This window comes from Saimiri boliviensis, chromosome 3 (genome assembly GCF_048565385.1).
Source record: "Saimiri boliviensis isolate mSaiBol1 chromosome 3, mSaiBol1.pri, whole genome shotgun sequence".
Classification (NCBI taxonomy): Eukaryota; Metazoa; Chordata; class Mammalia; order Primates; family Cebidae; genus Saimiri; species Saimiri boliviensis.
Window position 1 is genome coordinate 165,335,025 of NC_133451.1, and position 21,621 is coordinate 165,356,645.

The 21,621-nt window shown below is 38.1% G+C and overlaps 1 protein-coding gene across 4 annotated transcripts in view; it reads right to left on the reverse strand.

The window, feature by feature from the left end:
* AFG2A (AFG2 AAA ATPase homolog A) overlaps positions 1-21,621 on the reverse strand; it is a 327,555-nt gene that overhangs the window by 257,366 nt on the left and 48,568 nt on the right. For all 4 annotated transcript variants that reach the window (XM_074396932.1, XM_039479102.2, XM_039479101.2 and 1 more), the window contains exon 10: positions 16,196-16,350. In XM_074396932.1, coding sequence (XP_074253033.1) covers positions 16,196-16,350 — 155 coding nt within the window. The remainder of the gene's footprint in view (positions 1-16,195; positions 16,351-21,621) is intronic.

Genomic DNA, 21,621 nt, shown 5'->3' on the forward strand with positions numbered 1-21,621 from the left:
ATCGATCCATCAATCTATCTATCTGCCTATTTACCTACCTACCCATTCATCTATCTACCCACCCACCCATCCAAACATCCATCATCCATCCACCCACCCATCCATCCATCCATCCATCCATCGGTTCTGTTTCCCTTGAGAATCTTGACTAATACCTATGGAAAAACTATTTCTGACAAATAGACTACTATAAACTGCTTCATAAAATATCCTCTCAGTCATTCAACTAACATTCATTTAGCTGCTATTATTTGCCAAGCACTAGGGATACAAAGGTATACAAGACATAATTATGTTATCAAGGCATATATGTGTATTTGGAGTCCATGTGTACGGAGGGGATGAGGTGTACACATTATAGGATCTTTGGGAACTGAGAGGTCATAAAATAATTTTCCAGGCAGATGGGAGGACAGCAAAATATGCAAAAATATGAAATGGTTCATCAAGACTAGAGCATAATGTGAGATGCAAGTGGAGAAGGAGGCTAAACTAAAGAGCACAGATTTCATCCTAGAGATGATCAATAGGCAGTTAAATAGGCAGTTATGCTGATGATAGACTTTAAGCTATATCAATAATTTATTTTGGAAAGATCACACTATGAAGTAATGGGACCAATGAACTAAAGGGTGAGATCAAATGAGTATACAATTACTTCATATCTGATACAGTAAAGTGATGAAGTATGGTACCACAAAAGAACCACATTTTAACCCTACTAGTGGGTACTAGTCTTTATTTGAATTATCTCCTTTACTCTATGAAAATATGTACCTGCAGCAAATACTCAAGTATTTACAGAGTACTGATCAATTGTACAAAGAAGCATAGCACATGCCTCTATCACAACGTCGACATTATTTCTAAATACAAAACAAGATAACCATCAGAAATTGCAAATTAAATTTTTTGATATAGGGTCTGAGAGGAAGACTATTTGATTTCACCAAAGTTAATCAGGATCAGAGCTGAGGACAGAAACTGATGATCCTTCCAGTAGCTTGCTATTTCTCCCGTTTTCCTCCTTTATAAAAGCCCAAGAAAATTAAGGTATAAAAAGAAAAGTGAAATGAAAGAGTTAAACTTCTGAAATATTTAAGGAGGTTAAAACTACAATCTTGATTTTGGCACTATTTCCCGGTAAAAAGTAATCTACTTTCCCAAATGTGCTTTCCTGTTCAATTGCTATTACTTAAAACTATAAAAATGCACAAGAGAAGTTGGCAAGAAAGATTGGGATCTTGGGAGTGATAGAAGACACTTTTCTGTCTAGACAACAAGAAGCAAATCAAAAGAAACCAAATTTTAAAGCCCTGCCAAGGACCAATATGAAATTAATAGAATTTCTACAGGTTATACTATTTATTACAAAAAAAAGCAATCCTTTATTTAATAAAACATCATAGAAACCCTCAATCTTTGAGTCTGTAAAAAATAAAATATAAAATGCAGTACTGTATTTAAAGAATGCAAAAATGAATTTCTTCTAATTATCCTAAGGGCATATGAAGAATTAAATATAATTATAGTCAATTAAACTATTTCACTCAAACCTTTCCACCAGAAATGTACTGCTAATGAGCTCATCCTACGAAACTCAACTGACTGTCACATTCTGATGTTTTAGGCTCATCTGAAAAGGTGCCAGGTGAAAATATGGTAGTAAATTTTAAGTACGTAATTAGTGAAAGAGACAGTCTTTTGCTTATTCATATAATTAAGAAAACTGATACTTTTTTTTTTTTTTGAGACGAAGTTTCGCTCTTGTTACCCAGGCTGGAGTGCAATGGCGCGATCTCGGCTCACCGCAACCTCCGCCTCCTGGGTTCAGGCAATTCTCCTGCCTCAGCTTCCTGAGTACCTGGGATTACAGGCATGTGCCACCATGCCCAGCTAATTTTTTGTATTTTTAGTAGAGACGGGGTTTCAGCATGTTGACCAGGATGGTCTCGATCTCTCGACCTCGTGATCCACCCGCCTCGGCCTCCCAAAGTGCTGGGATTACAAGCTTGAGCCACCGCGCCCGGCCGAAAACTGATACATTTTTAAATGGGATTAAATAAGAAGCATTTATGTAACTAACGATATTTGGTATACACTCAATTTAATAGTCAATCAACAAACTCTAAGAGCTTACCAAGGGGTTTGGTGTTACAGTCCTGAGGCTCTGGCTGCAGCTCATTTTACAAAATCAGGTTCACAAGAAAATGGAGTACTATCTTTCTAATGGTTTATACATCAGCTCATTGTGAACCAAATGTCCAAACTGAAAACTAGAATCCAAAGGCAAGATCAAAAACTATAAAGATGAATTACTTCCAAATAATAAGGAACAACCTAAAATGCTACATAAAATGAAACAGAGAAAGCATGGAGATGAGGGAAGGTAGGTTTAGATGCATAAAATAATTAAACTTGAGGATACTCAATTTGTATATATTTGGTTAAGAACATCATTTATCACTAATAACTGTTATGGCGCACATAGAGAAATTTATCACAATGAAATATATGAATAAAAATATTAAAAGCACCATTTTTTGTTTACCTTATTAAAATAAGAATTTTTAACAGTAGATAAAAGCAGCAAAATGTTTCTGCAGAAAACATAAAGGATTTCTTTATATCCTTCCAGATTCGATTGTGTAGAAATATTATAGAAATTTTTATTCTAAAAGTGTTAAATTCACTGAACATGGATTAAAACTGATGAAAGAAATCAGTTGCTTTATAAAATATGAGAAATCTAAAGATGTTTCATGAGGATAATTAATCGACTTTATTACACTTTGGTAAAGAAGAAAGATAAGAAATCCACTTTCACATATATCTGAAATTTACCATTTAATCTGGAGTTTATTCATGAAAATTACAGTTATTCATTCATTCATTCATTCATTCACTCAACAAATATTGATTGGGTGTCTACTATGTGCTATTCATATGCTAAGTACTAAGGATAAAAATAAAAGGTAAGAATCTGTTGTCATGCACTGTAAAATCCATTAAAAGCAAGAGTCCAGCTATCTTTTATGTAAACATTTAACACTTTTGTAGGAAGAAGATATATAATTATTTTGCTTTTTAAAATCTATATTTATCTAAAGATTATTCACTATCAATTTCTGATAATAAAGACCTTTCCAAAAGTTAAGAAAATAAACTCTAGAGAAAAGTAAAAAGAAAATAACCAAGTGAAAATGTGTTCTTGCTTAAGGTTTCATAATTTTAAATTTTTATCATGTATCATAAATTAGAACAACCTTTCTGAAAACAAAAATTTGTTTGTCACAAGCTTTAAAAATCACACATTTTAGTTTTAAACTTTTATTTCTAAAAATCATAAATGCAAAGATTTACATACAAATATCTTTATAATAATGGTATGGAAAAATACACAAAAGCCTAAATATTTGAGAGTTAAGAAGGATCAAGCGATTACAGTTTAACCATATAAAAGTCTTTGGCGTAGTCATTTTAAAAGTTTTGCCAACAAATTTTTAAGTAAAATGTTTACTATATAATTTTAAGTGAAAAACGCAGAATATAAAACTACATATATCTTAAGATTAACTACATTAAAATATATAAAGAAGGCTAGGCTCTGTGGCTCACATCTGTGATCTCAGCACTCTGGGACCCCAGCACTCTGGGATCGAGGTGAGCAGATCACCTGATAGACCAGCCTAGCAAAACTTCATCTCTACTAAAAAACAAAAACAAAAACAAAAACAAAAAAATTAGCAAGGCATAATGGCACGTGTGTGTACTCTCAGCCACTCAGGGGACTGAGGTAGAAGAATCGCTAGAATCTGGAAGGTCAAGATTGCAATGAGCTGAGATCTCAATGCTGCACTCCAGCTTAGGTGACAGAGCGAGGCTCTATCTCTAATATACATATGTACATGCACACGCACATAAAAACCCCATAGGAACTATAACAAAATGTTAACAGCTGTTATCTCTGGATAAGAAAATTGGAATTTCACAATAAATACTGGCATATTCCTAGATTCTAAGGATTCATGCTGTAAAGAAAACACATTTGACCTTAATGTCACTGTAATCACCATTTAGGAGCTCCGAAAGAAGGAAACATTACATTTAAGTAGGTGACTAACACTTGAGGTCTCCTAAATTAGTAATATATTAACAGTTATATTATAACTGGCAATATTTCCATCCTAACACCTTTCTTGCAAACTTAAATACAACTAGGCAAGTGTGAGTTGGAAGTTTTAACTTTACGCACTAAAATATTTTCTGAAAAGATGCTAAATGCCCACTACACTATTTTTAAAATGTTGATAATTACCCATTCCAAACAGGTTTTCTACACCAAAATAAGTATTTAACCATCTGCAGAAATAATCTGGAGAAATTTCTGTAGATGTAATTGCCAGAAATCAGGAAACTGGATTTTTAGGAATCCAATTACAGAAATGTTGACTTCTCAGGAAAATTTTTATTATCTGAAGCAAGCATAAAAAGCAATAAAAGAAAGTACTTTCAGCAGTGTTAATCACTCCAGAGCTCATGAGTAACATCACAGTACACCATGGCCTTAGGCCAAATAATAAAGCGCCAAATGGAAAATGGCACAAGTCCATGGATTGTAAATACTGTATTAAAGGAAAATAAAGGAAAAAAATCTTTCATTAGAGCAATTAAATATGCAGTTGTAGTACCAGTTCCTATGATGAATAAATGAGTTTAGCAATTCCAAGAGTGGATGCTGTTTAAACACATTCTCCATTGGCAATAATTTTAAGCCTGAAACCTTACTATATGTTCTTTAGTTCCAAAATGTTTTAAACTCCAAAGTGTTTTTGACTGGTGTAGATAGTTAGTAACTATCAACTTAAATTCTGACATGTGGTATTTGATGACTGGGCATCTACCTGACCCATTATTTTACGCAATAGTAGGCAATAAAATACAGATAAATACTGCAAATAAAAAGAACTCATAATAATCAGCCAAGATTTGTTAATATCAATTCTAGAGAAATAAAGTTTCTACTAACCCAACATCGATCATTCATTATTACATAATTCCATTTGTCAAATTATTTGCATTAAATGAGTATGTTCTGCTACAGAAATTTTTGAAAATTAAGTTAAAATTCAATAGTGAATTTGAAAATGTCTCAGAAAGAATTCAAAACCACACTAAGTAAACTAAACTGGCAATAAGTCCTTAGGGGATGTGCCTATCCATAGAGCACTGTTTCTCAGTCTAAATTTACAAAACAACATATTATATAAAAAGTTAACAAGTATATGCATCCTTTAGCTTTTTATAATTAAATACTCCAAATATTAGTGACTTAAAGCAACAGACATATGTTATTTCTGACGGTTCTGAGGGCTAACTGGGTGATTTTTCTGATGTGGACAAACTTCAATTGGGATGGGATAGTCCAACATGATGTCACATGTCAAGTAATTGGCAGGACAGCTAGGTTGAAGGATTCTCAGCTAAGAGGGCTCATACTGTTCCACAGAGTCTCTCATCCTCCAGGAAACTAGTAAATACTTCTTAATATAGCTAAGGCAGGATTTACAGGCGCAGCAAAAGAATGCAAGCCTCAAGCACTTTCAAACCTGTTTATATCATGATTGCTGATATCACATTGGCCAAAGAAAGTAACAGGGCCAGGCACAGACTTAAAACCTGCAAAAACTATTTCCATTTGTTTTATCATAGGAGTACAAACCTACAACACAAAAGGGCAAACACACAGTGATGGGAAGAACTTGCGGTCATTTATTGCAATCACATTGAACACTACAAAAAGTCCCTGCTCCCCAAGCCATGGCAATTAAGTTTCCATAAGAAATCCTTTTTATCACTTCATAATGATAAATATTAGCATATTAAAAGACTCTGAAAAGTATAGCAGAAAAGAAACTATTGGTTTTATTTAAACCAACAATTACCAAATTTACATGACCACAAAACACATTGTTCAAGGAACAGAGTCACTTCAAAAAGTGAAAACAGGTCCAGTGTGGTGGCTGGGGCCTGCAATTTTTGCATTTTGGGAGGCTGAGGCGGGAGGATCACTTGAAGCCACGGGTTCCAGACCAGTCTGAGTAACAAGGCAAGACCTGGTCTCTACAAAAAATAAAAAATTAAGCAATTGCCTGCTATTGCTAAAAAATAGCATGTGCCTGCTATTCCAACTACTCAGAAGGTTGAGTCAGGAGGATCTTCTGAGCTGAGAAATTTGAAGCTACAGTGAAGTGAGGTAGGACTGAACCACTGCACTCCAGCCTGGGTGACAGAGCAAGCTCCCAACTCTTAAAAAAAAAAAAACAAATGAAAACAAATACTTATCATTCCACACTCTACTTCATTGATCTAACATCATTTTAGTTTCCTTTGTTTTGTTTTTTGTTTTATTTTTAACTAACAATTTAAAAACATTAGTTAAGGACCAAGAAAACTACAGATACTGAAATGCCTATACACAATGAGGTAAAGGATACAACTAGGCCAACCTCTCTAACATGTTGCTAAGTTTTCAAATAATTGCAATATTAGAGCTTTTGGAAGAAAGAGTACAACTGTGATGAAACTGATGATGGAAAGATGGCAGAATAGGAATTTCGACTGCTCTTTCCTCACAGAAATATCAGTTTGAACAAGTTCTCACACTTGCAAATACCTTCAACAATAGGTAAGAAATGCAAGAGAGAGATTAGAGTAGCTGAAAAAATTAGAAACAGGCCAGGCACTGAAGCTCACACCTGTAATTCCAGTACTTTGGGATGGCCAGGTGAAAGGACTGGTTGAGCCTAAGAATTCAAGACTAGCCTGGGCAACATAGTGACACCCCATGTCTACAAAAAATAAAGTAAAATAAAAAATTAGGGGGCCGGGTGCTGTGGCTCATGCCTGTAATCCCAGCACTTTGCGAGGCCGAGGCGGGTGGATCACAGGGTCAAGAGATCGAGACCATCCTGATCAACATGGTGAAACCCCATCTCTACTAAAAATACAAAAAATTAGCTGGGCATGGTGGCGCGTTCCTGTAATCCCAGCTACTCAGGAGGCTGAGGCAGGAGAATTGCCTGAACCCAGGAGGCAGAGGTTATGGTGAGCTGAGATCGCGCCACTGCACTCCAGCCTGGGTAACAAGAGCGAAACTCCATCTCAAAAAAAAAAAAATTAGCTGGGTATGGTGGCGCGTGCCTGTAATCCCAGCTACTCAGGAGGCTGAGGCAAGAGGATCACTTGAACCCAGAAGGCAGAGGTTATACTGACCTGAGATTGCACCATTGCACTCCAGCCTGGGTAACAAGAGTGAAACTCCATCTCAAAAAAAAAAAAAAAATTAGCTGGGTGTGGTAGCATACCACAGTGGTAGTTCTAGCTATTCAGGAGACTGAGGTGGGAGGATCAACTAAACTCTGGAGATTGAAGCTGCAGTGAGCTGTGATTGCACCACTGCACTCTAGCCTGGGCAACAAAGAGGGACTTCGTCTCAAAAAATAATAATAAATACATAAGATAACATGCATTGAAGAAAGTAGGAAGTGAAGTTTCTCATCACATGCTTCATCCCACCCCCAACCTCTGGCAACACAATGTGGAGAAATACTGTCTACATGGAAAAAGGGTGACATAAGCATCCAACTTTCCTAGATTCCAGTACTTGGCCTGTCTCAATGCAAGGACAGCCCCACAGTCCCAGGATGGATCCCTGCAAACCTAGGCTCTAGGCCAGGCATCCCCAGACTTTTTACACAGGGGGCCAGTTCACTGTCCCTCAGACCGTTGGAGGGCCGCCACATACTGTGCTCCTCTCACTGACCACCAATGAAAGAGGTGCGCCTTCCTGAAGTGCAGCCGGGGGCCAGATAAATGGCCTCAGGGGGCCGCATGCGGCCCGCGGGCCGTAGTTTGGGGACACCTGCTCTAGGCCTACACATGAGCCAGGCTTGCACCTACAGCCCCAAACTCCAAACCAGCCACTGTAGACACAAACTGGTCTCAGGCTCTGACCCACTGCTATGGTCCTGAACTAAAGGCCTACCTCAGTGCCAAGTGGCACCCATGAACTCAGGCTTCAGGATCACCCCCATAGACACAGGCTCCAGGTCAGCCCCAGTGGATAGGACTCCAGAACTGTCCCTGTGGCCTCAGGTCCCCCCTCCACCCCAGCACTACGCTTGCCCTCCTTGGACCCAGACACCAAGACCATCCACCTGCTGACCCAGACAACAAACCAGGCTACCCAAGGACTACAGCAGCCAAGACAGCCTACCCAGAATCACTAGACAAGCTGACTAGTGAAGGACTTTCCCTGTAAAGACAATACTCATCGTTTACTTTTTCACATGCACGGACGATAACATAAGCCCACAAGGATCACAAATAATTAGAGAAACAGGACACCAAAGGAACAAAATTAAGCACCAGTAGCAGACACTAAAGGACCGATGATACATAAACTGCCAGATAAGAATAAAAAATATCACCTTACAGAAAATGAGTAGCTATAGGAGAACTCAAATAACGTGAATCCAGGAAAACAATGCATGAAAAAGATGAAGGATTCTTTCAAATGAAGGAAGAGAAAACAATAAAATAGCTCTAGTAAGCCCTTACCTATCAATAATCACTTCAAATGAAAGGAGGTTAAATTCTCCAATCAAAAGACTGAGTGGCTGAATGGATTAAAAAACAAGATTCAAAATTACGCTACCTGTAGGAGACTCACTTCAGCTTTAAGAACACCTATAGAATATATTCATTTTGATTGCTATTTGCATGAAAATTGCTATGAAATCGCATGATTGCTATTTTATGCAAATGGCAATCAAAATAGAGCTGAAGACTCACTTCAGCTTTAAGAACTCATATAGAATACGTTCATTCTTAAATATGTTCATTCTATGTGTTCTTAAATATGTTCATTCTATACGTGTTCTTAAATACATTCATTCTATGTGTTCTTAAAGCTGAAGTGAGTCTTCAACTCTATTTCGATTGCTATTTTCATGAAAGAGCAATCATGCTATTTCATAGCAATTTTCATGCAAATAGCAATTAAAATAAAGCAGGGGAAGTTATACTTGTATCATACAAAACAGACTAAGTCAAAAACTGACAAAAAAGACAAAGAAAGTCATTATTTAATGATAAAAGAGTCAATTCATTAACAGGACATAGTGATTGTAAATATATGTGCACTGGAGCACCTAAATACATAAAGAAAATATTAAAAGAACTGAAGGGAATAACATACAGCTGTATAAGAACAGTACAAGACATCAATAACCCACTTTCAACAATGGACAAGTCATTGAGATAGAAAATCAGTAAGAAAACAGCAGACTTGAACAGCACTGTAGACTAAATGGACCTAACAGACACACAGAGAATACTCTACATAGCAGCAGCATACACATTACTTTCTTTTCTAAAAATAATTATTAGTATTTTTTCTTTTTCCATAAGTTATTGGGGTACGGTATTTTCCATAAGTTATTGGGGTGGTATTTGGTTACCTAAGTAAGTTCCTTAGTGGTGATCTGCAAGATTTTGGTGCAGCCATCACCCGAGCATTGTACACTGCACCACATTTGCAGTCTTTTATCCCTCACCCCTTCCCACTTCTTCCCCCCAAATCCCCAAAGTCCATTATATTCTCATGACTTTGTGTCCTCATAGCTTAGCTCCCACAGATCAGTGAGAAGATACTATGCTTGGTTTTCCATTCTTGAGTTACTTAGAATAATACACACCTAATATTAGCGCTCTCAAATTTATAAAACAATTACCAATGGACCTAAGAAATGAGATAGACAGCAACACAATAGTGGGGGACTTCAGTACTCCACTGACAGCACTAGACAGGTCATCAAGACAGAAAGTCAACAAAGAAATAATGGATTTAAACTATACCTTGGAACAAATGAACTTAACAGATACATACAGAATATTTCATCCAACAACTGCAGAGTACACAATCTATTCAACAGCGCATGGAATTTTCTCCAAGATAGACCAGCTGACAGGTCCACATAAAACAAGCCTCAATAGCTTTAAGAAAATTGAAATTACATCAAGCGCTCTCTGTGACCACAGTGGAATAAAATTGGAAATCAACTCCAAAAGGAACCTTGAGAACCATGCAAATACATGGAAATTAAATAACCTGCTCCTGAAATCAAGATGGAAATTTAAAAATTCTCCAAACTGAATGACAATAATGACACAGCCTATCAAAGCCTCTGGGATACAGCAAAGGCGAGCCTAAGAGGAAAGTCCATAGCCCAAAGCGCGTACATGAAAAAGTCTGAAAGAACTCTGAAAGAACACAAATTGACATTCTAAGGTCATACCACCTCAAGGAACTAGAGAAGCAAGACAAAATTACCAAGATCAGAGCAGAACTAAAGAAAATTGAAAAAAAAAATACAAAAGATAAATAAAACAAGAAGCCAGTTCTTTAAAGGATAAAATTAACAGACCATTAGCACAATTAACCAAGAAAAGAAGAGAGGAAATCTAAATAACCTCATTAAAAAACGAAACAGGAGATATTACAACTGACACCACCAAAATACAAAAGATGACTCAAGGCTACTATGAACACCTTTATCCACATAAATTAGAAAACACTGAAGAGATGAGTAAGTTGCTGGAAACATACAACCCTCCTAGCTTAAATCAGGAAGAATTAGATGCCCTGAACAGACCAATAACAAGCAGTGAGTTTGTAATGGTGACCGAAAAATTACCAACAAAAAAAAATTCCAGCACCAGACGGATTCGCAGAATTCTACATTCAAAGAAGAATTGGTACCAATCCTTTTGACACTATTCCACAAGACAAAGAAGGAACCCGCTCTAGTTCATTTTATGTAGCCAGCATCACCCTAATACCAAATGAGGAAAGGACATAACCAAAAAAGAAAGCTACAGACCGATATCCTTGATAAAAACTGATGCTAAAATCCTTACTTAACAAAATACTAGCTAACTGAATCCAAAAACATATCAAAAAGATAATCCACCATGATCAAGTAGATTTCACACCAAGGATTCAGGGATGGTTTAACATATGCAAGTCAATAAACGTGATACAACACATAAACAGAATTAAAAACAAAATCACATGATTATCTCAACAGATGCGGAAAAAGTACAACAAAATCCAGCATCCCTTTATGATTAAAACTGTCAGTAAAATCAGCATACATGGGACATAACCTTAATGCAATAAAATCCATCTATGACAAACCCACAGGCAACTTAACATTGAATGGGAAAAAGTTGAAAGCATTTCCCTGGAGAACTGGAAAAAGGCAAGAATGCCCACTCTCACTACCCCTCTTCATTATAGTACTGGAAGTCCTCGCCAGAGCAATCAGACAACAGAAAGAAATAAAAGGCATCCAAATCGGTAAAATGGAAGCCAAACTGTCACTGTTTGCTGAAGATAAGATCATTTATCTTGAAAACCCTACAGACTCCTCCAGAAAGCTCCTAGAACTGATAAAAGAATTCAGTAAACTTTCTGGATACAAGATTAATGTACACAAATTAGTAGCTTTTCTATACACCAACAGTGACCAAGCAAAGAATTAAATCAAGAAATCAACCACTTTTACAATGGCTGCAAAATAAGTAAATAAATAAAATACTTAGGAATACACCTAACCAAGGAGTCAAAAAACCTCTACAAGGAAAGCTACAAAACACTGTTGAAAGAAATCATAAACGACACTAATGGAAACACATCCCTAGTGTGATTTTTGAGGGGTGCTGAAAGAGCTTTGTTTTGTCCTATTATCAGAGTTGGTTTTCTGGTTCCTTCTCATTGGGTAGGCTCTGTCAGAGGAAAGGTCTAGGGCTGAAGGCTGCTGTCCAAATTATTTTGTCCCATGGGATGTTTCCTTGATATAGTACTTTAACCCTTTTCCTATGGATGTGACTTCCTGTGAGCCAAACTGCAGTGATTGTTGTCTGTCTTCCAGGTCTAGCAACCCAGCAAGTCTACCCAGCTACGGGTTGGCACTGGGGGTTGTCTATACAGAGTACTATTATGTGAACTATCTATGGGTCTCTCCAACATATATTCAAGTGCACATGAAACATTTTGAAGGCTAGATCATATCTTAGGCCACAAAACAAGTCTAACAAACTTAAGAAGACTAAAATCATATCACATATCTTTTCTGTCCACAATCACATGAACCGGAAATGAATAACAGGGAAAAAAATAGGAAGTTTCACAAATACGTGAAAATTAAACAACATACTCCTGACTAACCAATGGGTCAAAGAAGAAAACAAAAGAAAAAGTTTTTAAAATCTTAAGACCAATGAAAACAGAAACACAACATACCAAAACTTTGATAAAGCAAAAGCAGTTCTATGAGGAAAGTTTATAGCAATAAATACCTACATTAAGAAAAAAAGAATTATCACAAATGAAACGTCTAATTTTACACAACAAAGAAATAGAAAAAGAACAAATTAAGTCCAGAGTTAGCAGAAGGAAGGAAATACTAAAGATCAGAACAGAAATAAGTAAAATGGAGACCAGAAAAATAATTTAAAAATAAAATAAAAAAATTTAAAAGATCAATAAAAAAATAATATAAAAAGATCAATATGAGTTGTCTTTTCAAAGGATAAGCAAAATTGACAAATCTTTGCCTGGACTACTACAAAGAAAAGAAAGAAGACTCAAGTAAATAAAATCAGAAATGAAACAAGAGACACTACAATTGATATCACAAAAATACAATCATAAAAGACTAATATGAACAATTACATGGCAACAATTTGGCCAACCAAGAAGAAAGAAAGAAATTCCTAGAACCACACAACCTACCAAGAATGAATCATAAAGAAAATCTGAACAGACAAATAATGAGGGAGAAGAATAAACCACTAATCAGAAAGCTCCCTAATGAAGAAAATTCCAAGACCTGAGAAGTTACCCTTCTCAAGCATTGGTATCACTTCTTTAAATACTTAGCATTCACCAAACTCTTCCAAGAAACTGAAGAGGAAGGAATACTTCCAAGCTTACTTTATGAGGCCAGCATTAATGTGATACAAGAAGGCTGTAAGAATAGAAAATTACAGGCCAATATCCCTGGTGAACATAGATGGACATATTCTCAAAAAAACATTTTCAAACCAAATTCAATAGCACATTAAAAGGATCATACACCATGATCCAGTGAGATTCATCCCTAAGATGCAAGGCTGCTGGTTTGACACATGCACACCACCTTAAAATGACAAAGAATAAAAATCATGTAATCATCTCAATAGATGCAGAAAAAACACTGGACAAAATTCAACATCCTTTAATGATAAAAACTCTCAATACATTTAGGAATAGAAAGAATGTACCTCAACATCGTAACACTATATATGAAAAGCTCACAGCTAATATCATATGCAGCAATGAAAAGCTAAAAGCTTTTCCTCTAAGATGAAGAGCAAGATAAAATGCTCGCCCTCACCACTTCTATTTAATATAGTACTGAAAGTCCTAGCCAGGGAAATTAGACCAGAAAAAGAAATAAAAGGCATCCAAATTGAAAAAGAAAAAAAATTGTCTGTTTACAGAAGACATAATCTTAATAAAGGAAACCCTAAATATTCCACAAAAAAACCTATTACAACCAATAAATGAATTCAGTAAATTGTCAGGGTACAAAATCAACAACAAAAAAAGTCAGTAGCAGTTCTATCTATCCAAAAAATTAAAGAAAGAAAATCTCATTTACAATAGTATTTTTAAATACACAGAAACAAATTAACCAAGATGGTAAAAGATCTGTACACTGAAAACTACAAAATACTGACAAAATAAACAGAAGACACGAATATATATAATATCTAATGTTCGCACTACAAAATACTGACAAACAGAAGACACAAATATATATAATAATATCTAATGTTTGTGGATTATAAAAACTAACACTACTAAAATATCCATACTACCCAAAATTGTCTACAGATTCAATGTAACCCCTACCAAAATTCCAATGGCATTTTCCCCTAAAACAGATAAAACAACCCTAAAATTCATAAGGAAACATAAAAGTCACCAAATAGCCAAAGTAATCTAAGAATAAAACAAAACTGTAGGCATCACACTATCTGATTTCAAAATATAATACAAAGCCATTATAATCAAGATAGCATGATACTGGCATAAAAACAAACATAAATAAATGAAAGAGAATACAGAGCCCAGAAATAAATCCATGCATGTCCAGTCAACTGATCTATAAAGGTCCCAAAGAACACACGATGATGAAAGCACAGTCTCTTTAATAAATGGTGTCTCTTTAATAAATAAACTATATGTCCACATGATATCCACATGATAAACTGTATGTCCACATGAATGAAAATGGCCAGTTTTCTACTACCACAGACAAAAAATTAAATTCAAAATGGATTAAATATTTAAACATAAGACTTAAAATTGTAAAACTACTAGAAGAAAACATAAGGAAAAGCTTTATGACAGGGCAATGCATTTTTGGATATACTCCAACATCACAGGCAAGAAAAGCAAAAATTGACAAACAGGAGTGCATCAAACTAAAAAGCTCTGCACAGCAAAGGAAATAGAGTAAAGAAACAACCTATGGAATGGGAGAAAACATTTCTGAACCATATATGAGATAAGGGGTTAATATCCAAAACACTAAAATATATATTAAGAAACTGAAACAACTCAAAAGCAAAAAAAACAACTTGATTGAAAATGGGCAAATGATCTCAGTAACATTTGTTAAAAGAAGACATACAAATGGCCAACTGGTATATGAAAAAATGTTCAACACCACTAATCATCAGGATAATGCAAATCAAAACTACAATGAGATATCACCTCACATCTGTTAGGAAGGCCATTATCAAAAAGATGAAAGATTAAGTGTTGCCAAGGATATGGAGAAAAAGGAACCCTTGTACACTGTTGGTGGGAATCTAAAGTGTACAGACATTATGGAAAATAGTATGGCGGTTCCTCAAAATAAAGTTACCATATGATTCAGCAATCCCACTACTGGGTACATATCTAAAAGAAATGAAATTAGTATCTCCAAGAGGTATCTGCACTCTCATGTTCACTGCAGCATTATTCACAACAGCCAAGACACGGAATCAATATAAGTGTTCGTGAACAGATGAACAGAGAAAGAAAATGGGGTATAATGGTATAAACAAATGTGGTATCATAAAATATTATCTGACATTATAAAAAGAAGAAAATACTGTCATTTGCAATAACATGGATGAATCTGGGGAACATTATGCCTAGTGAAATAAGTTAAGGTACGGAGAAAGACAAATGATCTCACTCATATGTGAAAAAAAGCTAATTGCAAAAGATTGTATACTGTATGATTCAATTTATATAAACTTTCTGAAATAAAAATTTAGAAATAAGGGCAGAAATGAGGTGGGTGTGATTATAAAAGACAACATGAGGGATCTTTGTGGTGATGAAACTACTCAGTATCCATGATAAATAAACAAACCTTTTCATGAGACAAAATTGTATAAAACTAAATAAATACATACACAAGTGAAACTGAAAAAATCTGAGTAAGATCAATGGATTGTAGGAATATCCTGCCTGTGGTATTGTAAAATAGTTTTTGGGTGTTTTGTTTTTGAGAGAGGGTCTCGCTCTGTCACCCAGGCTGAAGTGCAGTGGCACAATCATGGCTCACTGTAGCCTAAACATTCCCCATGTCTCAGATGATCCTCTCACCTCAGCTGCGGCTGGGACTACAGGTGTGCACCACCACACCCAACTAATTTTTGTGCTTTTTGTAGAGATAGGGTTTTACCATGTTGCCCAGGGTGGTCTCAAACTCCTGGGCTCAAGTGATCTGCCCACCTTGGCCTCCCAAAGTGCTGGGATTACAGGCATGAGCCACTGCACCCAGCTTGTACTATAGCTTTGCAAGACGTTGCCAATGGAAGAAACCAAGTAACAGGATACACAGAATCTCCCTATTTTACTTCATATAACTGCACTGAATCTACAGCTATCTCAATAAAAAATTCAATTAAGAAATACGTTTTTTTAAAGTTTAGCCTAAGAAGTCGGTCTCCCTGGACTCTGAGGTTTTTTCAGAGTTTAATTCAAACAGTGTACCTAGTGTGGGTATAAATGACTTACGTTTGGGACATCAATTGCTACTTCCCTCATGGCACTGGGTCTGATATCATTCATTCCCTGCAAGAAATCATTCAGAGTAATCTTCACCAGTCCAGCTACCTTGTCATCAGGGAGATTAGGTTGTTTTTTCAGGATTCTCCGCAAGGCACAGAGACCTGCAAAGAGAGGAACGTAACACAAGATTTGTCTTTTCCTTCATAATCAGAGACTGAATTAATGGCACCGGTGGCCCGTCTGAAGCAGCCACTGTGAAGAAACCAGCTGCAGTTGGGGAGGCATGGCCAGGACTGTGTACTCCATGAAGCCAGTGGGAGCCAGGAACAGGAAGGAATCCTGCTCTTTTCCAAGTTGGTGGGGCAGGAGCCCCACCCTTCTAGGCACAGCTGCAGCCAGCCAGCCACAGCTATGGACCCAGGCACCCCTGCAATCTTGGGAACCCAGGAAGCATCCCCTATCCAGCAGGCTCTGAAGTGCCTGCTTCTACTCCCTGGACTCTCCCCAATCCCAGAAAAACTTTTTGCCTGCTCAGATTTCAGACCAAAGTTGAGGCTGAGCTGAGCCATTGTCACAACCCACCTAGGTGTTCACACATTCAAGGCAGCGCTGACATGCCAGCTCCCTGCCACCTTGGCCTCCTCCAGACTCTGGGTGCCAATGAGCACAGGAGGGAGGCTGAAGAGTAGCAGAGGGTGGCTCAGCACAGTCATGCAAGCACCCCTGAGCACAAACAGCCTGGGAGTCATGGATGACATGATTGATGGCAGCAGGCAGAAAGGCTCTTGGGCAAAACGGGTTGAGACCCTGGTGAAGCTCCACCTTCCAGTCAGGGATGGCCTGAAGCATGTGAGCCAGGCTGTCAGTGCTGTGTGAAGTCTGCAGCCCAGAGCTAGAACTTACAGTGCTTTTTCTGGGCCTGCCCATGGCCATCCATGGACCAATCAGCATGCACTTCCTCCCTTCTGAAGCTCATAAAAATCCGACTCAGCCAGAATCATGGGGACATCAGGACTACCAGCTGTGAGACAGAGCTACCCACTCTGGGTCTCCTCTCCACTGAGTGCTGGATGCTTGTTGGGACACACTGCCTATGGAAAGGAGCTACCCACTCTGGGTCTCCTTGCCGCTGAGAGCTGGACATTCTTTGGGATGCCCAGCTTGAGGATAGGAGCTACCCACTCTGAGTATCCTCTCTGCTGAGAGCTGGACACTAGTCAGGATGACCAGCCTGTGAATAGAAGCTACTCATTCCAGGTCTCCTCTCCACTGAGAGCTGGACACTTCTTGGGAAAACCTGCCTTCAGAAAGGAGCTACTTACTCTGGGTCTCCTCTCCACTGAGAGCAGGACACTCATCGGGATGATCTACCTGCAGAAAGAAGCTACCCACTCCAGGTTTCCTCTCCAGTGATAGCTAGATACTTGTGAGGATGAGCTGCCTGTGGACAGGAGCTATCCACCCAGGTCTCCTCTCTGCTGACACCTGAACACTTAACAGGACAACCTGATTGCAGAAGGATTTTACCCACTTTGGGTCTCCTGAGGACTGTTCTGTTGCTCAATGAAGCTCCTCCCTGCCTTACTCACACTCCCAACTGTCCACATAACTAATTCTTCCTGGACACTAGACAAAAACTCAGGAATAGCCGAATGGTGGGACTGAAAGAGCTGTAATGCAAACAGGGCTTTAACAGGCCCCTTGGTCACTACATTGTGAGCGACAAGAAAAAGTGGAACTGGGCCGGGCGCGGTGGCTCAAGCCTGTAATCCCAGCACTTTGGGAGGCCGAGGCGGGTGGATCATGAGGTCAAGAGATCGAGACCATCCTGGTCAACATGGTGAAACCCCGTCTCTACTAAAAATGCAAAAAATTAGCTGGGCATGGTGGCGGGTGCCTGTAATCCCAGCTACTCAGGAGGCTGAGGCAGGAGAATTGCCTGAACCCAGGAGGCGGAGGTTGCGGTGAGCCGAGATCGCGCCATTGCACTCCAGCCTGGGTAACAAGAGCGAAACTCCGTCTCAAAAAAAAAAAAAAAAAGTGGAACTGTAGCCCTTCGGGAAGCCCAAACACAAGGGCTCCCCCTACCAAAGCTGTGACACTCTCTTTTGGGCTCTGCTGTTTCCAGCATCTCCAAGCTTCTGGGTACCACCACATTCCCTGGTTCCCCCAGTAGAAGCCATGCCACCTATAGTACGCCTGGTCCAGCCACATCCTCACATGAAGGCAGCACCTGTGCCTACACCTGGAGCTGCCCTCCCTGCTGTAGCCAGCATGCCTGGTTGTGCACAGCAGCCATACCCTGGGTTTGCTCACACCCCCTTCGCTGCTCTGTGCCTGGCTCACCCTTGGCAGGTAGGATCCAGGCCAAGAGCATAAGCTGAGTGTAGCCTGCCGGGTAGAGTGGGCAGAACAAGCCCAGTGCGCCCGAGCAAAACTCAGGCAGAGGTGCTACTGGCCACAGAGGTTTCTGGATGGAAAATTGACACCCTAAGGATCCAATGACAGAATCATCACCAATAAAAATAATAAAAATAATTAAAAACCCAAACCCCATGCAAGATTACAGCATTTAAAACATTTTGTCCCTGTAGGGGAATGGATGAAAGGTAGGGAAGGAGATGGAAGAATGTGAAGGATGAATGCAAAAATCCAAGCACTTAGTTTTGGCAATGAAAATATGACAAATATTTAATATAAGTATAATTTATAAATATAAAATAGAATTTACAAAACAACACCCATAAAAAAAAGCCATAAAGGTTTATCAAAGTAATTTGTTTGAGGAACTTCTTTTAAAAGAGTGATATATTAAAGTTAAAACATGCTTTTGCCCCTGACCTTTTGGTAAATACATTCAAACTAGAATTACAAAGTTTTAAGGTACTGGAAAAACACCTGAAAGGAAATATTCACGTGGCAGTTGGAAATGTGGTTCTGGAATACAAGAGCAAAGCAAACTTCAAAGCGATGAGCATACACATGAGGTTTGATATTACAGCAATGGAGAGATCCATAAGGGGAAGTTAGTGAGGGGTCAGGGATAGAGGAATAAGTGTAGAAAGCTCAACTTTAGGAAGGCCCATCAGTTGAATAGCATAAAAAGAAATGATGGTTTTAAGAGGCAGAGAAAAAATAGGAAGACACAGAATAAAATTTATCTCCTTAAGCTGATAAGCAACTTCAGCAAAGTCTCAGGATATAAAATCAGTGTGCAAAAATCACAAACATTCCTATACACCAATAACACACAAACAGAGAGCCAAATCATGAGTGAACTGCTACAAAGAGAATAAATACCTAGGAATACAACTTACAAGGAATGTGAAGGATCTCTTCAAGGAGAACTATAAACCACTGCTCAAAAGAATAAGAGAGGACACAAACAAATGGAAAAACATTCCATCCTCATGAATAGTAAGAATCAATATTGTGAAAATGGCCATACTACCCAAAGGAATTTACAGATTCAATGCTATCCCCATCATGCTACCATTGACTTTCTTAACAGAACTGGAAAAAACTACTGTAAATTTCATATGGAACCAAAAAAGAGCCAGCTTGGCCAAGATAATTCCAAGCGAAAAAAACAAAGCTGGAAGCATCATGCTACCCAGTTTCAAACTATACTACAAAGCTACAGAAACAAAAAAAGCATGGTACTGGTACCAAACAGACACACAGACCAATGGAACAGAAGAGACAGTCTCAGAAAGAATGTCACACATCTACAACCATCTGATCTCTGACAAACCTGACAAAAACGAATAGTAAGGAAAGGATTCCCTATTTAATAAATGATGTTGGGAAAACTGGCTAGCCATATGCAGAAAGCTGAAACTGCATATGGCTATTTTTGTATAAGGTGTAAGGTGTAACCAACCTTTATTTACACCTTATATAAAAATTAAGTCCAGATGGATTAATGACTTAAATGTAAGACCTAAAACCATAAAAACCCTAGCAGAAAACCTAAGAAATACCATTCAGGACATAGGCATGTGAAAAGACTTCATGACTGAAAACACCAAAAGCAATGGCAACAAAAGCCGAAATAGACAAATGGGATCTAATTAAACTAAAGAGCTTCTGCACAGCAAAAGAAGCTATCATGAGTGAACAGGCAACCTACAGTATGGGAGAAAATTTTTGCAATCTATCCATTTGACAATGGGCTAATATTCAGAATTTCCAATGAACTCAAATAAATTTACAAGAAAAAGAAAACAACCCCAACACAAAGTGGGAGAAGGATATGAATAGACATTTCTCAAAAGAAGACATTTATGCAGCCAACAAACACATGGAAAAAAGCTCATCATCACTGGTCATTAGAGAAATGCAAATCAAAACCACACTGAGATACTATCTCATGCCAGTTAGAATGGCAATCATTAAAAAGTCAGGAAACTACAGATGCTAGAAAGGATGTGAAGAAACAGGAATGCTTTTACACTGTTGATGAGATTGTAAATTAGTTTAGCCATTGTGGAAGACAGTGTGGAGATTCCTCAAGGATCTAGAACTAGAAATACCATTTGACCCAGCAATCTCATTACTAGGTATATACCCAAAGGATTATAAATCATTCTACTATAAAGACATATGCACAGTATTTTACTGTGGCACCATTCACAATAGCAAAGACTTGGAACCAACCAAAATGCCCATCAATGATAGGCTGGATAAAGAAAATGTGGTATAAATACACCATGGAATACTACAAAGCCTTAAAAAAGGATGAGTTCATGTCCTTTGCAGGGACATGGATGAAGCTAGAAACCATTATTCTCAGCAAACTAACACAAGGACAGAAAACCAAACACCACATGTTCTCACTCATAAGTGGGAGTTGAACAATGAGCACACATGGACACAGGGAAGGGAACATCACACACCAGGGCCTGTTGGGGTTTGGGGGGCTAGAGGAGGGATAGCATTAGAAGAAATACCTAATGTAGACGACAGGTTGATAGGTGCAGCAAACCACCATGATATGTGTATACATACGTAACAAATGTGCACGTTCTGCACATGTACCCCAGAACTTAATGTAAAATTTTTAAAAAGAAAAAAAGAGGCTGGGCATGGTGGCTCGCACCTGTAACCCTAGCACTTTGGGAGGCCGAGGGGCAGATCACAAGATCAGGAGTTCGAGATCAGCATGGCCAACATAGTAGAACTCTGTCTCTACTAAAAATACAAAAAATTAACTGGGCATGGTGGTAGACAACTGTAATCCCAGCTACTCAGGAGGCTGAGGCAGGAGAATAGCTTTGAACCTGGGAGGTGGAGGTTGCAGTGAGCTGAGATTGCACCACTGCATCATTCCAGCCTGGGCGACAGAGCAAGACTCTGTTTCAAAAAAAAAAAAAAGAAGGTACTAAAGGAGCCATGCAGATAAGTCAACAAAGTAAAATTTAGAGAGATAC